The sequence below is a fragment of the Geotrypetes seraphini genome, chromosome 18 (assembly GCF_902459505.1).
Source record: "Geotrypetes seraphini chromosome 18, aGeoSer1.1, whole genome shotgun sequence".
NCBI classification, from domain to species: domain Eukaryota; kingdom Metazoa; phylum Chordata; class Amphibia; order Gymnophiona; family Dermophiidae; genus Geotrypetes; species Geotrypetes seraphini.
The window spans coordinates 11,509,459-11,526,975 of NC_047101.1; the positions used below are offsets into that span (position 1 = coordinate 11,509,459).

A 17,517-nucleotide genomic window follows, 5' to 3' on the forward strand; every position below is an offset into this window, starting at 1 on the left:
TGTACGGGTCAGTTGTCTAGTTACTTCAGGAACAGGTATGTTTTTAGACGCTTCCTGAATTCCTCATAAGTAATGGGTGAAAGCAATTGTTCTAGATCTTTACCCCATAATGCTGCCTGATGTGAGAGAAGGTGTTCAAGGTGTTTTTTTTCAGTTTAGGGAGAGGTAATTTCCATCGGGTTTAGCACCCCCAATAATTTTGAGATATTGGCTCCTCTGCACCAAGTCCCATTGGGTTTTCTGGATATCCACAATGAATATGCATGAGATAAATTGGCTTTCACTTGGTATGCAACTCTGACGGGACTTGATGTGCCCCAAGGGCTGGGTTAAGAAGCCCTAGTCTAGAGGCTCAAATCAGAGAAGAGACTCCAGCATTTATCCTCCTGAGTACATAATAGTAATTCTAAATGGATAATAAGAATTGCATTCTATATCTAATTTCATTATTTAAAAAGTGCATATCTTTCATTTTAGACTTGTATCTAGCTAGTATTAAGGCTTTAAAATCAAGCTTTCTAAAAGACACAATGGTAAAGAGCTTTGAATACAATTTGGCCTCACCAGAGACCGTCATCACTCCTTGTAATACCAGTTGTCTGCTGGAATATTGCAAAGCAATATTGTAAAGGCTGACAGATGAATTTTGAAATACTGACTTCATTTACTGAAGAACCCAGTGAAAACAAAACTGGTTTGTTAATATTAAATAGGATTTTAATCTTTTTTTTTTTTTTTAACTTACACCACTTGCCTACTGCTTACTTACTGCACTTTAATTCTGGCACTGATGGCTGAATCCAGGCTAAATACCATAGCCTTATAATTATTTTTAAATGTTAATCAACATTAGAATAAATGTTACCGTACTTTCAAATTTATAACCTGCCCAAGTGGCAAGATTTGCAGATGCTTTTGTATGGTCCTGCAACTGAATGTCTGCAATTTAGGGGAAATGGACTTGACCTGAAACCACTCTAGGAATATAGGGTTTATGGTACTCTATACATGGTCAATAGGCAAGTCAAATCTGGCATAACAGTACCGTCTAGGTTATCAAAGGTGAGCAATGATTTTATTTCATTTTGTATGTTTGCACTGGGGAAAGGAAGAGACGGTAAATGCTGTGGATGAGATTGGAGGGGTTATTTGGCTTTCATCTGCCTTCGTGTTTCTACGTTTATTGTATTTTTAAAGACTTTTACAGTGTTAATTCCATATCAGAATACCACAATTTGGTATCTAGATGCTGTGTTGATCCAATTATGGTATCTGGGCACCATGATTCCATTCTAAAATACTATCATAAAGTGGCATCTTATGGCAACTGCTGACTAAACAGGCTTGTTTAAATTGGCGCTTTAAAACAAGCTCCGAGCCACATAGGGAGGAGCGAAGACAAATTGGCCGAAGCCTTGGGGCCAATCAGCTAGGGGGAGGGGGAGAAGGGCAGGATAGATTAGGGGTGAGCGGAGGGGAGGTCGCCCCTCTCGATCCAGCAGCACACGAGGCGGACGTGGCTTCCCTTCCGCTCACCCACTACAGCAACAATTTGTTTGCCTCTCACCTTACTGGAGTGCTCCCGCGGAGCTAGAAGCTGGCAGGGCGTCCTTAGGGCGCCTCCAGCTCCAGTATCCTGTGAGCGACTGTGGGCTGGGACGTTGGGCCGCTGCACACGCGGCCAGGAGCAGTCCCCGACCCATAGGGAGCGGAAGGGAGATCTGACTAAACAGGCTTGTTTAAATTGGCGCTTTATAACAGTGGTTCTCGATGAAGTCCTTGGAGCACACCCAGCCAAGGCTGGTTTTCACGATATACACAATGCACAAGCTCGAGTTAGATTTCCATGCACTGCTTCCTTGCAATGGAAAACTCTCTCATGCATATGCACTCTAGATAGGGTGTCAGGTCAAAAGCGCGCCAGGACAAAGGCGCGCCCAGACAATTGAGCGCAGTGCGCGCCGCACCGTTCTAAATTACTGTTTTTAGTGCTCCAACGGGGGGGGGGGGCGTGGAACCCCCCCACTTTACTTAATAGACATCGCACCGCGTTGTGGGGGCATTGTGGGGGGTTGTAACCCCCCACATTTTACTGAAAACTTCACTTTTTCCCTGTTTTTAGGGAAAAAGTTCAGTTTACAGTAAAATGTGGAGGGTTACAACCCCCCAAAACGCCGGCGCAATGTCTTAAACTGGGGGGGTTCCCCAACAAAAATCCCCGTCTGAGCCCCTAAAAACTGTAATTTAGAGCGGCGCGGCGGCGCTTAATTGTCGGCGCGTGCTTTTGTCTTTCGCGCCCTTGTCTATGAACCCTAGATAGCCTGAAAACGTGAGTGGGTGTGCCCCGAGGACTGGATTGAGAATCCCTACTTTAAAGCATAAGTCTATGCTCCTCCCCTGCGAATACCAACTTGCATTTACGTGCGTAAGTGTACACTTATCCGCGTTAGTATTCAATAACGATATATGTGCAATGGGTGCTGTGTTTTAGAATGAGGGGGGTATTTGCCTTACAGAAGTCTGAGAAGCCAAATGTATATACTATAGGTCTTTATTTTGCTGGGTTCCCAATATTGACATTTGAAGCATCTGCACCTCTCCGAGAATCCCGGGGACTTGGTGATCCGATTCCACAGGTTGCCATAGTAACCTGCTTTTACTCCATTATCTTCAGTGGAGTCGTGACATAGGGGCTGCCACCGCAACCTCTGCTTCGAGGCTGCACTGAATAATGAAATTACTGTAATTCAAATTTTGGCTTTAATTTCTTAGTAAAAGGAGCAGCCTCAGTCCCTGTAAACTTGATAAATGGCAAGGCGGTGTCAGGTCAAAAGTGCGCCGGGACAATTGAGCGCAGCGTGGAGGTGTGCGCCGCACAAAATTACTGTTTTTACGGCTCCGAAGGGGGTGTGGGGGGGGGAACCCCCCCCCCACTTTACTTAATAGAGATCGCGCCGCGTTGTGGGGGGTTGTAACCCCCACATTTTACTGAAAACTTCACTTTTTCCCTGTTTTTGAGGAGGGGTCTCAAAGTCCCTCCTTGAGGGCCACAATCCAGTCGGGTTTTCAGGATTTCCCCAATGAATATGCATGAGATCTATGTGCATGCCCTGCTTTCAATGCATATTCACTGGGGAAATCCTGAAAACCCGACTGGATTGCAGCTCTCAAGGAGGGACTTTGTACTTGTGGTTCATGTACTCCAGGGATCTCAATCTGTTTTAACTGTTAACATCCTTCACCGTAGTCTCCCAGGTTGGCCTGTGTTTCGTCCAGTTTGCGAGGGACACACTGTGACTACACAGTGTTACAAATCATTTCTGCATTGTGTCGTGCAGTATGGGAGAAACTTCCAGAACTGTTGGCTGCTACTACTACTATCCATTCAGTCATGTCCAACCCTTGGATATGCTGTAGGCCAGTCCTCGCCATGCTTCCATTTTCCACAGCTTCTTTCAATTGCTTTATGTTCATCTCTGTGTCATACTTGATGGTATCTAGCCAACAGGCCTTTGGTCTCCGCTGCTTTCCTTTCACCACTGACTATTCCGAGTAGCATCTCCTCTTCTTGTGAATTCGCCCTCATCACGTCCAAACTAGGTCAGTTTCTGTATGGTAATCTTGCCTTCCAGGGTTAGCTCTGTGTTTATATGATCAAGAACATCTTTATTGGTGATCCTAAGTCTTCCCCTGCACCACAGGTCGAAGGCATCGATTTTTCTTCTATCTGCTTTTGTGAGTATCCATGTCTTGATTCCGGAACTTGGCTTGAAAATCAATAAAGATTTATATAAAAAAAGGTCCATGTCTTGCAGTCATATGTCACAATTGGGAACACAATGGCAGTGACAACGCTTTGAAGGATGTTAACAGTTACACATACTCACTCTCAAGCTCTGTGCTTGGTTTTGTGAAACAGCTAACATTTATTATTTGTCAATAAAATGATTTCAAATGTCATGCTTTTTGCTTCTCCTCTACTAGAGACCGCTACACTCATTTCTCATCTAGAGACAACATTAAGAAGTACACGGCACACATTTTCAAATGTATATATTGATTTCCAGTGCTGACGCACTTTCAAGAGAAAAAAATAGTTGCCATGACTTATGAATCAACCTTCGTATATGCAAGATAGACATCCATTTGTGACATTTTGACTTTGAAGTCCTTTCTAAAATGCCGCTCCACTCTGGCACGCATTTATTCAGATTTTGAATGCAAAAAATTGTCCTAATCAGCATTTTTATATAAAAATGTGCATTTTTTAAAATGTTTTCTTAAAACACACCAACTTTAATGCTGGAGTACACTATTGCTTAAGTGTAAGATGCTTGCTCATAGAGTGTTCAATACTGTGCATCCCATCTTTCTTTTTGATAAGCTGGTTCTCTGTCTTTCAGAGTGCACTTTACATTCATGATATGACAAACTGCTATTTTTAACCCCTTCTTCTCATGCATGTTTAGAAGGAACATGGCGGTCTGCTTTTTATTGTTCGACTCCTTTGAGTATCTAAGTCCCTCAACATCTATGTCTAGCATCCTCATGCTTCAAGGCTGGTCTTAAGCCACACCTCTTCACTCAAGCTTTAGGGGAGGAAAGACTAGGGGACACTCAAAGTTACAGGGAAATACTCTTAAAACCAATAGGAGGAAATTTTTTTTCACTCAGAGAATAGTTAAGCTCTGGAACGCGTTGCCAGAGGATGTGTAAGAGTGGATAGTGTACCTGGTTTTAAGGAAGGTTTGGACAAGTTCCTGAAGGAAAAGTCTAGTCTGTTATTGAGAAAAACATGGAGGAAGCCACTACTTGCCCTGTACTGGTAGCATGGAATATTGCTACACCTTGGGTTTTGGCCAGGTACTAGTGAGCTGGATTGGCCACCACGAGAACGGGCTACTGGGCTTGCTGGACCATTGATCTGACTCAGTATTCTTATGTAAGTCAAGTATAGGACAATTAAACCATTGTGACATCATTGATGAGGTTGGCTCCGAGGCACTGTGGACTGAGGCATTATGACATCACAATCTCAGCTCTGGAATGTTGCTCTCATTGGGGTTCCGTAATCTTGCTATTCTTTGAGATGCTGGAATGCTGCTACTCTTTGGGTTTTGGCCAGGTACTAGGGACCTGGATTGGCCACCGTGAGAACGGGCTACTGGGCTTGCTGGACCATTGATCTGACCCAGTATTCTTATGTTTTATGTAAGTCAAGTATAGGACAATTAAACCATTGTGACATCATTGATGAGGTTGGCTCCGAGGCACTGTGGACTGAGGCATTATGACATCACAATCTCAGCTCTGGAATGTTGCTCTCATTGGGGTTCCGTAATCTTGCTATTCTTTGAGATGCTGGAATGCTGCTACTCTTTGGGTTTTGGCCAGGTACTAGGGACCTGGATTGGCCACCGTGAGAACGGGCTACTGGACCATTGGTCTGACCTAGTAAGGCTATTCTTATGTTCTTAGAGTGTGAGCTCATCCCTAGAGGTAATAGATCTCCCTAGCTGGGATGCTATATTTTTCACCTCTGCCATTTCTCCTCTTCTTTGGTTCCTGTGCTGTTCTTTACGTAGTTTGAAAGTTGTAAATCACTGTTGCTATTATGTCCTATAAATGTTAATATATAAAAAGTGTAATAACAACATAGCTATATCTATGAAAAGCTGAAACTACAGATGCCAGTCCATTGAGTACAAACCTCCGACTCCTCACAGTTCAGCCTGCTATGCTGCAGAAACTCCATTTATAGTAGCTCAGACTGGTTTAAAATAAACACTGAAAGATTCTGCTCAGCCCCACTTCTAAATGTGGCAAGAGACACATAGCAGCATTTTTTTTATTGTTTCCTGTAATTGTACATTGTCTTGTCCTGTAAAACACTCAGAGCTCAGGGGAGGATTATATTAGAACCCAGCGTCATGGGCACTAAAAACATAGTGACTGGATCCTGGTATTATGGGCATCCCCAGCTGACCTGGAGAGCTCCATCCCTAGCAGTATTCAAATCCACGGTATAAGGCCACTTTTTGGAAACTGCTTTCAACTCTTAACGCCCCCTGTATCGTTTCCTCTACCATAATCTCCCCAACCCTGATATGTCCTCCTGTTTGTCTGACTAAATTAGACTGTAAGCTCTTCTGAGCAGGGACTGTCTATTGTATGTTAAAATGTACAGCAATGTGTACACCTTTCAGGACTATAGAAGTAACTAGTCATAGTAGAAGATCTGAACCCAGACCTTGACCCATGCAGTAAAGCCACAGAATCAACCGGTCAGCTCATCCGCTCAAGCTTCCCGCGCTTCTAATCTCCATCACTGAGGTCAACAGCAACAAGAGCTTCAAGGTAGTTGCCTTTTTTCCTTAAGCAAGCCCAAGGAATCCTATTTTCAGCACCGCTTTTCGTTAGCCACAACATAGGAGAAACAACTTTAAAGACATATTCTAAGACTTCTGAAAGATTTCACATAAACAGGAAACAAAGATTTTTATTGGGTTACAGAAAAAAAAAAAAGGACACAAACAACAGCACTCAAGCGTTTCTGCACTACACTGATTCACTTTAATTTTGTTTGAAGGGAAACCATTGAAATGAAAGAGGATGGATCAGTACACTTCTCCCTCGTTATTCGCAGGGGATACGGGCAGAGCCGGACTGCGAATGGTGAAAAACCGCGATTATCCGGCTCTGACCCACCCCCACCTCCCTGCCGCCTTCTTGGCCTTACCTGGTGGTCTAGAGGGCTTTCGGGGCAGGAGCGATCTTCCTACGCTCCTGCCCCGTGCAGATCGCCATTAGGAATGGCTGCTGTGAGTTCCCGTAGTCTCTTGAGACTACGACAGGAACTCCCTACAGCCATTTCCTCATGGTGATCTGCACGGGGCAGGAGCGTAGGAAGATCGCTCCTGCCCCGAAAGCCCGTTAGACCACCAGGTAAGGCCGGGAAGGCGGCAGGGAGGTAAAAAATATGTTTTTTTTAAAATTTTCCCCCTCCCCAGAAAAAAATCACGATTATGTGAAATCGCGAGTGCAGAAACCGCGAATGGGGAGGGGGAAGTGTACTGCTTGTCCAGTCATCCCCTGGCTAATGATATCGGTTCTAACCCGTTACTGCTAAAGACAACTGGCTCTTGGCATCATAACTTAGCCTACAGAGATCATCAGTATTTATTATGATATTTCAGGTTCTCGCTCCAGAATGGATTTTTTTTTGGGGGGGAGGAACAGGTTTAGGACTGTTGGAAACAAAGAAGGCATGTAAATCTGCATTAGCTGCAAACCCCCCCCCCCCCCCAAGCTTTTGCTCCTGGTGGCCAAGGCACACACACGCACGCACACACACAGCTTGGCAGCACTAAACTTTCCATTACCTACTTCACCACCGCCGTAGAGGTCAGAGCTTGTCGGGTGAACGACAGCATCACTGTCGATTGTGGCAATGTCAGCCTGTACAACTTGCAACTACAACAGGTAAACAAACGCACATCAACCACGTTGGAAAAAGATTCAGCTACACGCCCTACATTTATTAGCATACTAACTTAATTGTTCTCCTACCTTGAAGCTCAGGGATTTGAGCCAAAAGTATAATCCATGGTTTGTATGTGCGAATATATATATATATTTTTGGGGGGTGGGGTGGGGGAGAAGGAGGCATTATATGTTTAAAATATAGTGAGTGACAGGTATAAGAAATAACACTTATAGCATTTTGAAGTTAGCTAACCCCCTCTTCCTTGATGTTATTCAAAAACATATGATACTAACAAGCAAAGTGAATTTACTAGGCTAAAGAAAATAACCAGTTTCTCCATTTTGTTAGCAGTAATAAAATTTCCACTTCTTACTATTTAATGTTTTGGCATTCAGCAAATTGGTTTCTTTATATGGAATGTACCCTCCAAACAGAGAATCAGAGAGTATTTGTATGTAAATGAAGGTATGTTCTTTTTTTTTTTTACCAGTTGCACTTATTACATGGTTGTTTTATATTTTTTTTAAAGCATTGTAATGTTTATGAGGATAATTCACTTGGTATTTCTGGGGAACTACTAAGACAAGACCACATAAAGCAAACTAAAAAGGCCCTCAGAAGATTTTTTGGGATAAAAATCTGGTAGCAGAAGGTTGGCTTGTGCTTTTTTTCTGTCTGTCACTGGTGTCCCAATATTTTAATTTATAGTAAGAATATCAATCAAACATAACATACAGCGATTACTGTCATTCAGTGGAAGTCTAAACAGTTTTGAATGCATCAGCCTCCAGAACAAAGACATCTCAAGTTAACAAGCAAAATATGGTAATGAGTTTCTTTCATAGACTCCTGCATATGTATTTTTTTTACTAGTTTCGTGGAAATCAACGACTGAAGAACAGCAGCAAACCAATCCAGAAAAGCGTTGACAGGGTTTCAAATACAGAATGACACGGGGACAGATTTTCCCCATCCTTCCAGAAACTCATTTTCCCATTCCGGAGAGTTCTGTTCCATTTCTGTCCACTCTGCCTTAACCACACAGGCCTCGAACACTTATGATTTTAAAGTGTTTGAGGCTTGTGCGGATGAGGACGGAGCTTAGGCATTGGTGGAATGAGGCATTATGACATCACAGTCTGAGCTCTAGAATGTTGCCACTTAGGATTTTAAAGTGTTTGAGGCTTGTGCAGATGAGGACGGAGCTTAGGCATTGGTGGAATGAGGCATTATGACATCACAGTCTGAGCTCTAGAATGTTGCTACTTAGGATTTTATTATTTTATTTTTTAATTTATTTATAAATTTCAAATTATTTATCAAGCATACAAAACTTGTACAGAAAGAAATTGAACTTAGATCATATTCAAAAAGAGAAAAAACAAATGGCTACATGCCAACAAATATAAAGCAATTAACATTAAGGTTCAATTTTACTCAAGTCCACTTTGATCCAAGATTTACTATTGGCGTGAAGTAAAGAAAATTCCTAAAAAAACAAGAACTTGAAACTGAAGCAAAATGTAATACACAATTCTTCTAACGAGCTTAAGAATTTTCTTTACCCAGTCGGCTGAGTGACAAGAAGGAAGTTAATTGACATGGTTCGAAGAAAACATACTTATTTGTTTGGTAATGCACTTACAGGGATGACGCAAATAAAAGGTAGCCCCCAAAGCTAAGACTCCTGATTTAAGTAGAAGAAATTCACGCCTACGCTTCTGCGTCTCGCGTGATAAATCTGGATATAGCTGTATCTTATAACCCAGGAATTGTTTCTGTCTATTTTTAAAGAATAATCTCAAAATCCACAGCTTATCTGTTTGATAATAACTGTAGCTTTTCAAAGTCGCTGGAGTAGCAATTTCTTTATCTGACGTCTCCAAAAGAGCTGAGACATCCATAGCTTCTTGATTTGTTTGTCCTTGGTTTTGGGATTGATCTCTTGAAGGTATGTAATAAACCTGAGAAAGTGGCAGTAAAAGTTCCTCAGATATACCCCAAACCTCTTTAAAATATATTTTGATCATTTCTCTCGGGGCTACCATTGTGACCCTAGGAAAGTTTATTAACCTTAAATTATTACTTCGTGACGTATTCTCTAAAATTTCAATTTTTTTTTTAAGGTTTATATTATCTTTAATTAAAGTCTCTTCTATTTTTTTTAGAGGAAATTAAATCTTGTTCAATCTTCTGAATATTGGATTTAGAGTCACTCAATTCTGCCTTAACTTCTTCCAATTCCTTTGTATGCTGAATTAATTTCCTTTCTATATAATGAAAATGGGGATTTATGGCTTTCCCAAAATTAGCACAAGATCCCACAAAGCATCAAAAGTCACCTCTGAGGGTTTGTTAAGAAAAGTTTGCACTTGACCAGTGAAAAAATGCTCACCACTTGAAGATTCCTCGATTCCCTTCCATCTGGGTAATCCTTCCACCCGCTGGTGGAACTGCCTCCGGTTTCCTGTAGGGGCTTTCTCATTGAAGTGCCCTTCCTTCTAAGCTCTCCAATGATGTCTGGCTTGCCTCTGGTGGTGGAAACAATCCTTCTCCTCCGGGGTTTCCTCACCTCTCGGGGAACTTGTTGTCGGGGCTGAGAGTTGTATCTGGTCCAGGGAGAACTGCTGCAGACCCGCCCATACGCAGCGTCTCCTGCGGGCTACTCACCGACGTTCCGGGTACATTTTGCATGCACATCAGGATTTCTTCAATGATGCCGACAGGAACTCCGGTTCGCCGCGAGGCAGCTGCGGCGCTCCGCCCGTGTCATAAGAACATAAGCAGTGCCTCTGCCAGGTCAGACCACAGGTCCATCCCGCCCAGCAGTCCGCCCCCGCGGTGGCCCAACAGGTCATGACCTGCCTTAATCACCAGAAGGGGCCCCCTTGCCCCCTAGGTTTCTCATCGAAGTCCTATCTTCCCATCAAAGTCCTAACCCTCCGACCTTGCACCTGCACGACCTGGTGAGCTGTCTATACTTATGCAACACCCCAGCACCTCCCTCAGTACCCCACAATCCCCTTTTCCCTCAGGAATCTGTCCAATCCCTGTTTGAATCCCTGTACTGTACTCTGCCGGATCACCTCCTCCGGGAGCACATTCCATGTGTCCACGACCCTTTGGGTGAAGAAAAACTTCCTTGCATTTGACCTGAACCTATCCCCCCTCAGTTTCTCTGAGTGCCCCCTTGTACCTGTTGTCCCTTTTAGTCTGAAGAACCTGTCCCTGTCCACCCTCTCTATGCCCCTAAGTATTTTGAAGGTCTCTATCATATCCTCCCTGAGCCTCCTCTTTTCCAGAGAGAAGAGCCCCAGTCTATCCAGCCTCTCGGCATATGGGCAGTTTTCCAGCCCTCTTACCAGTTTCGTTGCCCTCCTTTGGACTCTCTCAAGAATTGCCATGTCCTTCTTGAGGTGCGGTGACCAATATTGAACGCAGTATTCCAGATGTGGGCGCACCATCGCTCGATACAGCGGCATGATGACTTCCCGCGTCCTGGTTGTTATGCCCCTCTTGATGATGCCCAGCATCCTATTGGCTTTCTTCGAGGCTGCTGCACACTGTGCGGATGGTTTCATGGATGGATCCACTAGCACACCCAAGTCTCTCTCAAGTCCGGTGTCTCCCAGCAATCCCCCCCCCCCCCCCATTTTATACTCGAACAACGGGTTCTTTTTCCCTATGTGCATGACCTTGCATTTATCTATGTTAAAGCGCATTTGCCATTTGTTTGCCCAGTCCTCCAGCTTATCGAGGTCCCTTTGCAGTTCCTCACACTCCTCCCTGGTCCTAACTCTGGCGCTTCGGCATTGCAGGTAGGAGAGAAAAAAAGTTCCCCTCACTACCCATAGAATTTATTGAAATAATCGGACAAACTCCCAAGGCGTCTATTCAGCCGAACAAGCTCACGGCCATCTTGGATCAAGCGCTACATAGGATTTTAAAGTGTTTGAGGCTTGTGCAGATGAGGACAGAGCTTAGGCATTGGTGGAATGAGGCATTATGACATCACAGTCTGAGCTCTAGAATGTTGCTATTTAGGATTTTAAAGTGTTTGAGGCTTGTGGGGAAGAGTGAACAAGAAAAGGACCTGGGTGTACTGATAGATAGGACCCTGAAGCCGTCGGCACAATGTGCGGCAGCGGCAAAGAAGGCAAATAGAATGTTGGGCATGATAAAGAAAGGAATCTCGAGTAGATCGGAGAAAGTTATAATGCCGCTTTATAGGGCAATGGTCAGACCACACTTGGAATACTGCGTCCAACATTGGTCTCCCTACCTAAAGAAGGATATAAAACTGCTGGAGAGGGTGCAGAGACGAGCAACAAAACTGGTGAAGGGTATGGAGAAACTGGAATACGAGGATAGACTTATAACATTAGGATTGTTCTCCCTTGAGAAAAGGAGACTGCGTGGGGATATGATCGAGACCTTCAAAATACTGAAAGGAATCGACAAAATAGAGCAGAGAAGATTATTTACATTGTCCAATTTGACACGGACTAGAGGACATGTAATGAAGCTAAGGGGGGACAGGTTCAGGACTAATGTCAGGAAGTTCTGCTTCACTCAGGCTAGCCCTAATGAATATGCATGAAGCAAATTTGCATGCCTATCACTTCCATCATATGCAAATCTCTCTCATGCATATTCATTAGGGCTAGCCTGAAAACCCGATTGGCCTGGTGTTCCTCCAGGACAGTGTTGGGAATCACTGCTCTAGGGGATGGGAAAATGAGTTCCCGCAGGGATAGGGGAAAAATTTGTCCTGTAACCTGACACAGCTATGTGTTTGGCTTGCTGCAGTTCAACACATTCAGATATACTGGCCAAAGAAAATACTTTTTCCTTTGAATATAACTCTTGAATTATTCAAGACCATATTTTAGAAGATATATAGAATGATTGATGGGCATGCTGTTTCATTGCAGCTAATCCTACAGCACTGGTGGTAAGGACTTAAGACAAAGATGAGCATCCTTAGCGTATTTGGATATCAAGGAATAGGAAATTCTGGGGTTGTTCATTGTTATTATAAATATTTAAGTTTTAAAAAGTATTTTAATAGTTTGGTAGGATTGCAGGATTTGTTGAGTTACAAATCCTAACACCACATTTCTGTTTCTCCATTTCCATTATATTAATAGTGGCAGTAAATAAAACTAGCAGAAACACAATTAGTTTGTGATGGAATTTAAACAGGCTAGGCAAAAAAAAACAACAATAATTTGATTCCCAACTCTGCAAATTTTCAATATTTTAATGCCTCCAAGGATTTTCTGGGACACTTGCCTCAATCTGATGAATGGAGAAACTGTTTTTCTTATAACCCAGAAGAAACAACAGTGAGAAAGAATCACAATAGATGAACCCCTCCCATGAAACTAATGGTCAGTATATGAGAATTACAGACAGAATGGACACAACAGGACCTTGCTGGTAAGAGTTGAAGGCAGCCAATCATAAATCGTTAGAAGCATCTTTCAGAGCTCTGTTTTCAAAATGATTCGACTATAAGCATAAAAAGAGACTCTTAAAAATGGTTTCTAAACTATTTCACTCCAGGCACCACAACAGGATAATGCTTCCCCGAATGGTATCTTGGGAAAAAGTTTTCAAAGTGGGTGCCGTTTAGCATTGAATTCTTAATTTCTTAACTTTCCAGCAGAGTATGAAATATATTTTGTGGAAATCTCTTCCTGTAAAAATTGTTTTTATGCTATCCAGGAGCTTGGCACCAAAGATGATGAAAGGGTAGAGCTACCTTGCATCAATATTATTGAAAGGGTCTACAAAAAAATCCTAATTCAGAGGGATGTCAGTATCTAATTACCTGTTTATCTGGAAGTTGATGATGTAACATTCTGTTTCCATAATTCTCCTCTGACCATTAGCTATTTCAAGCCCCCGTTACCCCCATTTACCTAGGTCATCTTTAAGGTCAATGTCAGCATTGGTAGGATTGATAACTGCCTCCACCTCAAAGCCGGCTAAATTACTGATTTCACTGTGAATAAGGTTCAGCTGAAAAGAAAACCATGAGGTGGGAAATAACAGGACAGCTGGGAAATCACAGAGAAGCTGCAGAAAAGCGCACAGGCTTTTGCAACACAGCCAGCATGCTGCAAATAAACATTTGAAACAAAATGCAGGTCTTATGAAAAGGGTTATCAGTGGCAAAAAAAGAAAAGAAGCAAGATTCTGTTTCAAACACAAGGCTCAAAAGATGTACAGCAACACTGTAAAAGCAGTGTTTTTCCATGTTAAAATTACTCCCAGCTAGCCACTCAAATCTATTTTCTTTTTTAAGAAGCAAAGCATAAACCAGTAGCAGCACACTACCAACATGTCACATAATTATTACAAAATTTTCAAGACCCCTGTGTTTTTAAAAGCGAGTGAACTATATTTTTAAAAATAATTTATATGATAAGTATTGCAATTATGGGTTCAATGCAATAAAGGATACTACTCCCAGCTTCCAAATATTCAGTCCTGCTTTGAGGTCATGCTTCTACTACATTATTGATGTGTTCAATTTGGAGAATACAAGAAAAGATCAAAGACTTGCAAAGCAAAATCCAACATAACAGATCTCAATCTACCTAGAATGGAGGAAAAAAAGCCTCAGAGGGCTAAAGGTGAACAGCTATAACTGCATATGTCAAAACACCTCATATGTGGACTCAATATCTTTCATAGGCACAAAAAAACCCCAAAACCCTCCATTTAACTAATCTAACTCAGCAGATGATGCAATGAATGAATATAAATAAAATCAGCACTTATCTTGTGCTCTAGTGGGGAACCGTTTCAACATACTAGCTTGCACAGAGTTTTGACACACTTCACACAGAGAAGCACGTTAAAGGCAGTGTGAGGTGTGTCAAACTCTATGACACAGCACTTGGATCTCCCGAAGAAGCTAGTATGCGAAATGGATCCTCATTGGGCCACAAGATTGGATCTCCCGAAGAAGCTAGTATGCGAAATGGGTCCTCATTGGGCCACAAGAGTGGATCTCCTGAAGAAGCTAGTATGCGAAATGGGTCCTCATTGGGCCACAAGAGTGGATCTCCTGAAGAAGCTAGTATGTGAAATGGGTCCTCATTGGGCCACAAGATTGGATCTCCCGAAGAAGCTAGTATGCGAAATGGGTCCTCATTGGGCCACAAGAGTGGATCTCCTGAAGAAGCTAGTATGCGAAATGGGTCCTCATTGGGCCACAAGAGTGGATCTCCTGAAGAAGCTAGTATGTGAAATGGGTCCTCATTGGGCCACAAGATTGGATCTCCTGAAGAAGTTAGTATGCGAAATGGGTCCTCATTGGGCCACAAGATTGGATCTCCTGAAGAAGCTAGTATGCGAAATGGGTCCTCATTGGGCCACAAGATTGGATCTCCTGAAGAAGTTAGTATGCGAAATGGGTCCTCATTGGGCCACAAAATTGGATCTCCTGAAGAAGTTAGTATGCGAAATGGGTCCTCATTGGGCCACAAGAGTGGATCTCCTGAAGAAGCTAGTATGCAAAATGGGTCCTCATTGGGCCACAAGAGTGGATCTCCTGAAGAAGTTAGTATGCAAAATGGGTCCTCATTGGGCCACTAGATTGGATCTCCTGAAGAAGCTAGTATGCGAAATGGGTCCTCATTGGGCCACAAGATAAGTGCTGATTTATTATTTATATTCATTCATTGCATCACATGTTGAGTAAGATTAGTTATATGGAGATTTTTTGGTGCCTATGAAAGATACTGAGTCCACATACAAGGTGTTTTGACATATGCAGTTATAGCTTTTTGCCTTTGGACCTCCGAGGCTTTTCTTTTCCTCCATTCTAGGTGCATTGCAATTTGGCAAATACACATTTTCCATGACCTAAGTTCACCACCATATCTCAAGAAACGGAATGAGTAGGAAACAGTTTAACCAATAATCATATCTCAAACTTGTTTTCTAATGGACTTTCTCTCACTTCTTTCTGGATAATGCTCTTTAAAACAGTTCTCAAAAGAAGTCTTGTAGTTTGATGAAGACCGAGTTAAAGCTTTGTTTCTCACCTATAAAATAAATTTTTCCATACAAAGCAGGAATGATCAGGCACAAGAGTGGGTGATATTACTGCATTTTGCCAAGATGAACAGCTCTCCCAGAACTCAGAACCAAGTATTATCGGCATGAATGACCCTTCCCACACCCCAGTACCTAAGTTTGTTCTAGAGCTCAAGAAAGTATGCAGCCTTTAGGGTAATAGGAGGGACTGTGTGCCTGATCAATCCTGTTGCCTACAGAAAACACCCATTAAAGGTGAGAAATAATACAAATTTATGTTAAGGAGTTTACTCTGAAACCAAACAAGAAGACAATAAGGAGACATGTTACAGCATACTGTATATTTACACCTCTCTTAACTCACACAAAAGTGATGTCAGCATGTACAGAAATGTTTGAGACCCTTGCTTTTATGCTTGTACTGTACATTTGTCTCTCTTTGCAAGAACCAACAACAGTCTCCCGTCATACTGGGATTGAACTTTCCCTGATATCTGCTTTCCATCACCTTGATATCTTGATGAAATCTATCCCCATGCTTATCGCTGACATGACCAAGATTGGGTGGGAAAAAGTCGAGGTGAGAATTTAAGAAGGGCCCTTTTGCATGTGCGTGACAAGCAAAACATTTTCTTAATTTTAACTCAATAAACGAGCGTTGTACATATGTCAATGAGCATCTTAAAGGTGCAACTTTAAGATGCTCATTGACATATGTAATATGTCAGGGATGGACAACTCTAGTCCTCTGGGAACTCAAAGTGGTTAAGTTTTTGGGACATCCCTAATAAATATTCATGCACATCGCCCCCACAATATGCAAACCAACTCCATACACATTCATTAGGATTGTCTGGGGCCCCCAAGGATTGCAGTCGCCCACTCTTTCCCAACCCACCTTTCATTTTTCTCTCCATATTTTAAATTTGTTACTGTTTTACTTGTGCAAGCATATTTTCATCATTTCAGAGAACGCATGGGTCTCTTTTGGCTGGATCAGTGAGACGGGAATAAGAAAATGAAAATATTGTTTCAACATATGTTCCAACTGGAGAGCCTATTTCGTAGCAATTGTAATGGCAGCATAAAAAGGAGAGAATAATTCTGAGATACTTAGTAAGGAAACGTAAGCTCATTAGCAAAAACAATTGCCCCATTGTCTACCAGACCCTTTCGCCCTCGAACCCCAAGTAGCTTAGCAACAGCCATGGCAACTGCAAAGGCCTTCTTTGCAACCCAACTGTCTCACACAGGGATCTTCTGCCACGTGTTTTCTCGGCAGGAAAGGGAAATACATGTTTAGCAAGCACTTGAAAATCAAGATAAAAGGGCTTCTGGTTTATGCTTCTGAAAATATTTTAAAAATAAGCTGGAGAGGCTTCAACTGTAAAAGTGTCACATTAGTGCTCAAAACGCTCCGAATTAGCACCCAGAATGTATGGATTTCTGTTTTAAAACAGTAAAAAAAATGCATAAAAGGTTTAAAAGATGAGGTCGAATAGTTCAACATCAAAATGCTTCGGAATGGAACAGTATTGAATAAGCAAGGCTCTAAATAATAATGTCTTCTGTAAGAAAAGCACAGCTTAGCGTCATAAAACAAAAACAAGGTGAATCCAGATCTTTTCCGATTCAGACCTTGATCTGAGCTTCTGAACTGTGTGTGTGTGCGTGTCTAAAATGCACAAAGGTTTGGACCGTAGTGACACTGAGATATTCCACTTTATTCACCCAACTCGGGCATATCAGGAAGAGAGAACAGAGTCTGCATCAGTGGATTTATATCCCGCTTCTTCAACAGACATGCCCTATAAGTATCAATTAATTTGGATTTTAAACCAAAATAGAATTTAAAAATTCAGAGAAATATTTTCAGAAACATCCCAACAGAAAGTTGCAAAATTAAAAGCAGCATTCAAAGGTTAAGCAAAAAAAAAAATAAAATAAAATTGCAGAGTGTGCTTATCTTATGGGGA

The 17,517-nt window shown here is 42.2% G+C and overlaps 1 protein-coding gene across 5 annotated transcripts in view; it reads right to left on the minus strand.

The window, feature by feature from the left end:
• Positions 1–17,517, minus strand: part of LOC117351564 (core histone macro-H2A.1) — a 52,411-nt gene that overhangs the window by 8,874 nt on the left and 26,020 nt on the right. For 3 of the 5 annotated variants that reach the window (XM_033926981.1, XM_033926978.1, XM_033926979.1), the window contains exon 6: positions 13,414–13,513. In XM_033926981.1, coding sequence (XP_033782872.1) covers positions 13,414–13,513 — 100 coding nt within the window. Of the gene's footprint in view, positions 1–7,382; positions 7,474–13,413; positions 13,514–17,517 lie in introns of all 5 variants that reach the window. The other 2 variants (XM_033926983.1, XM_033926982.1) reach the window with 1 other exon arrangement.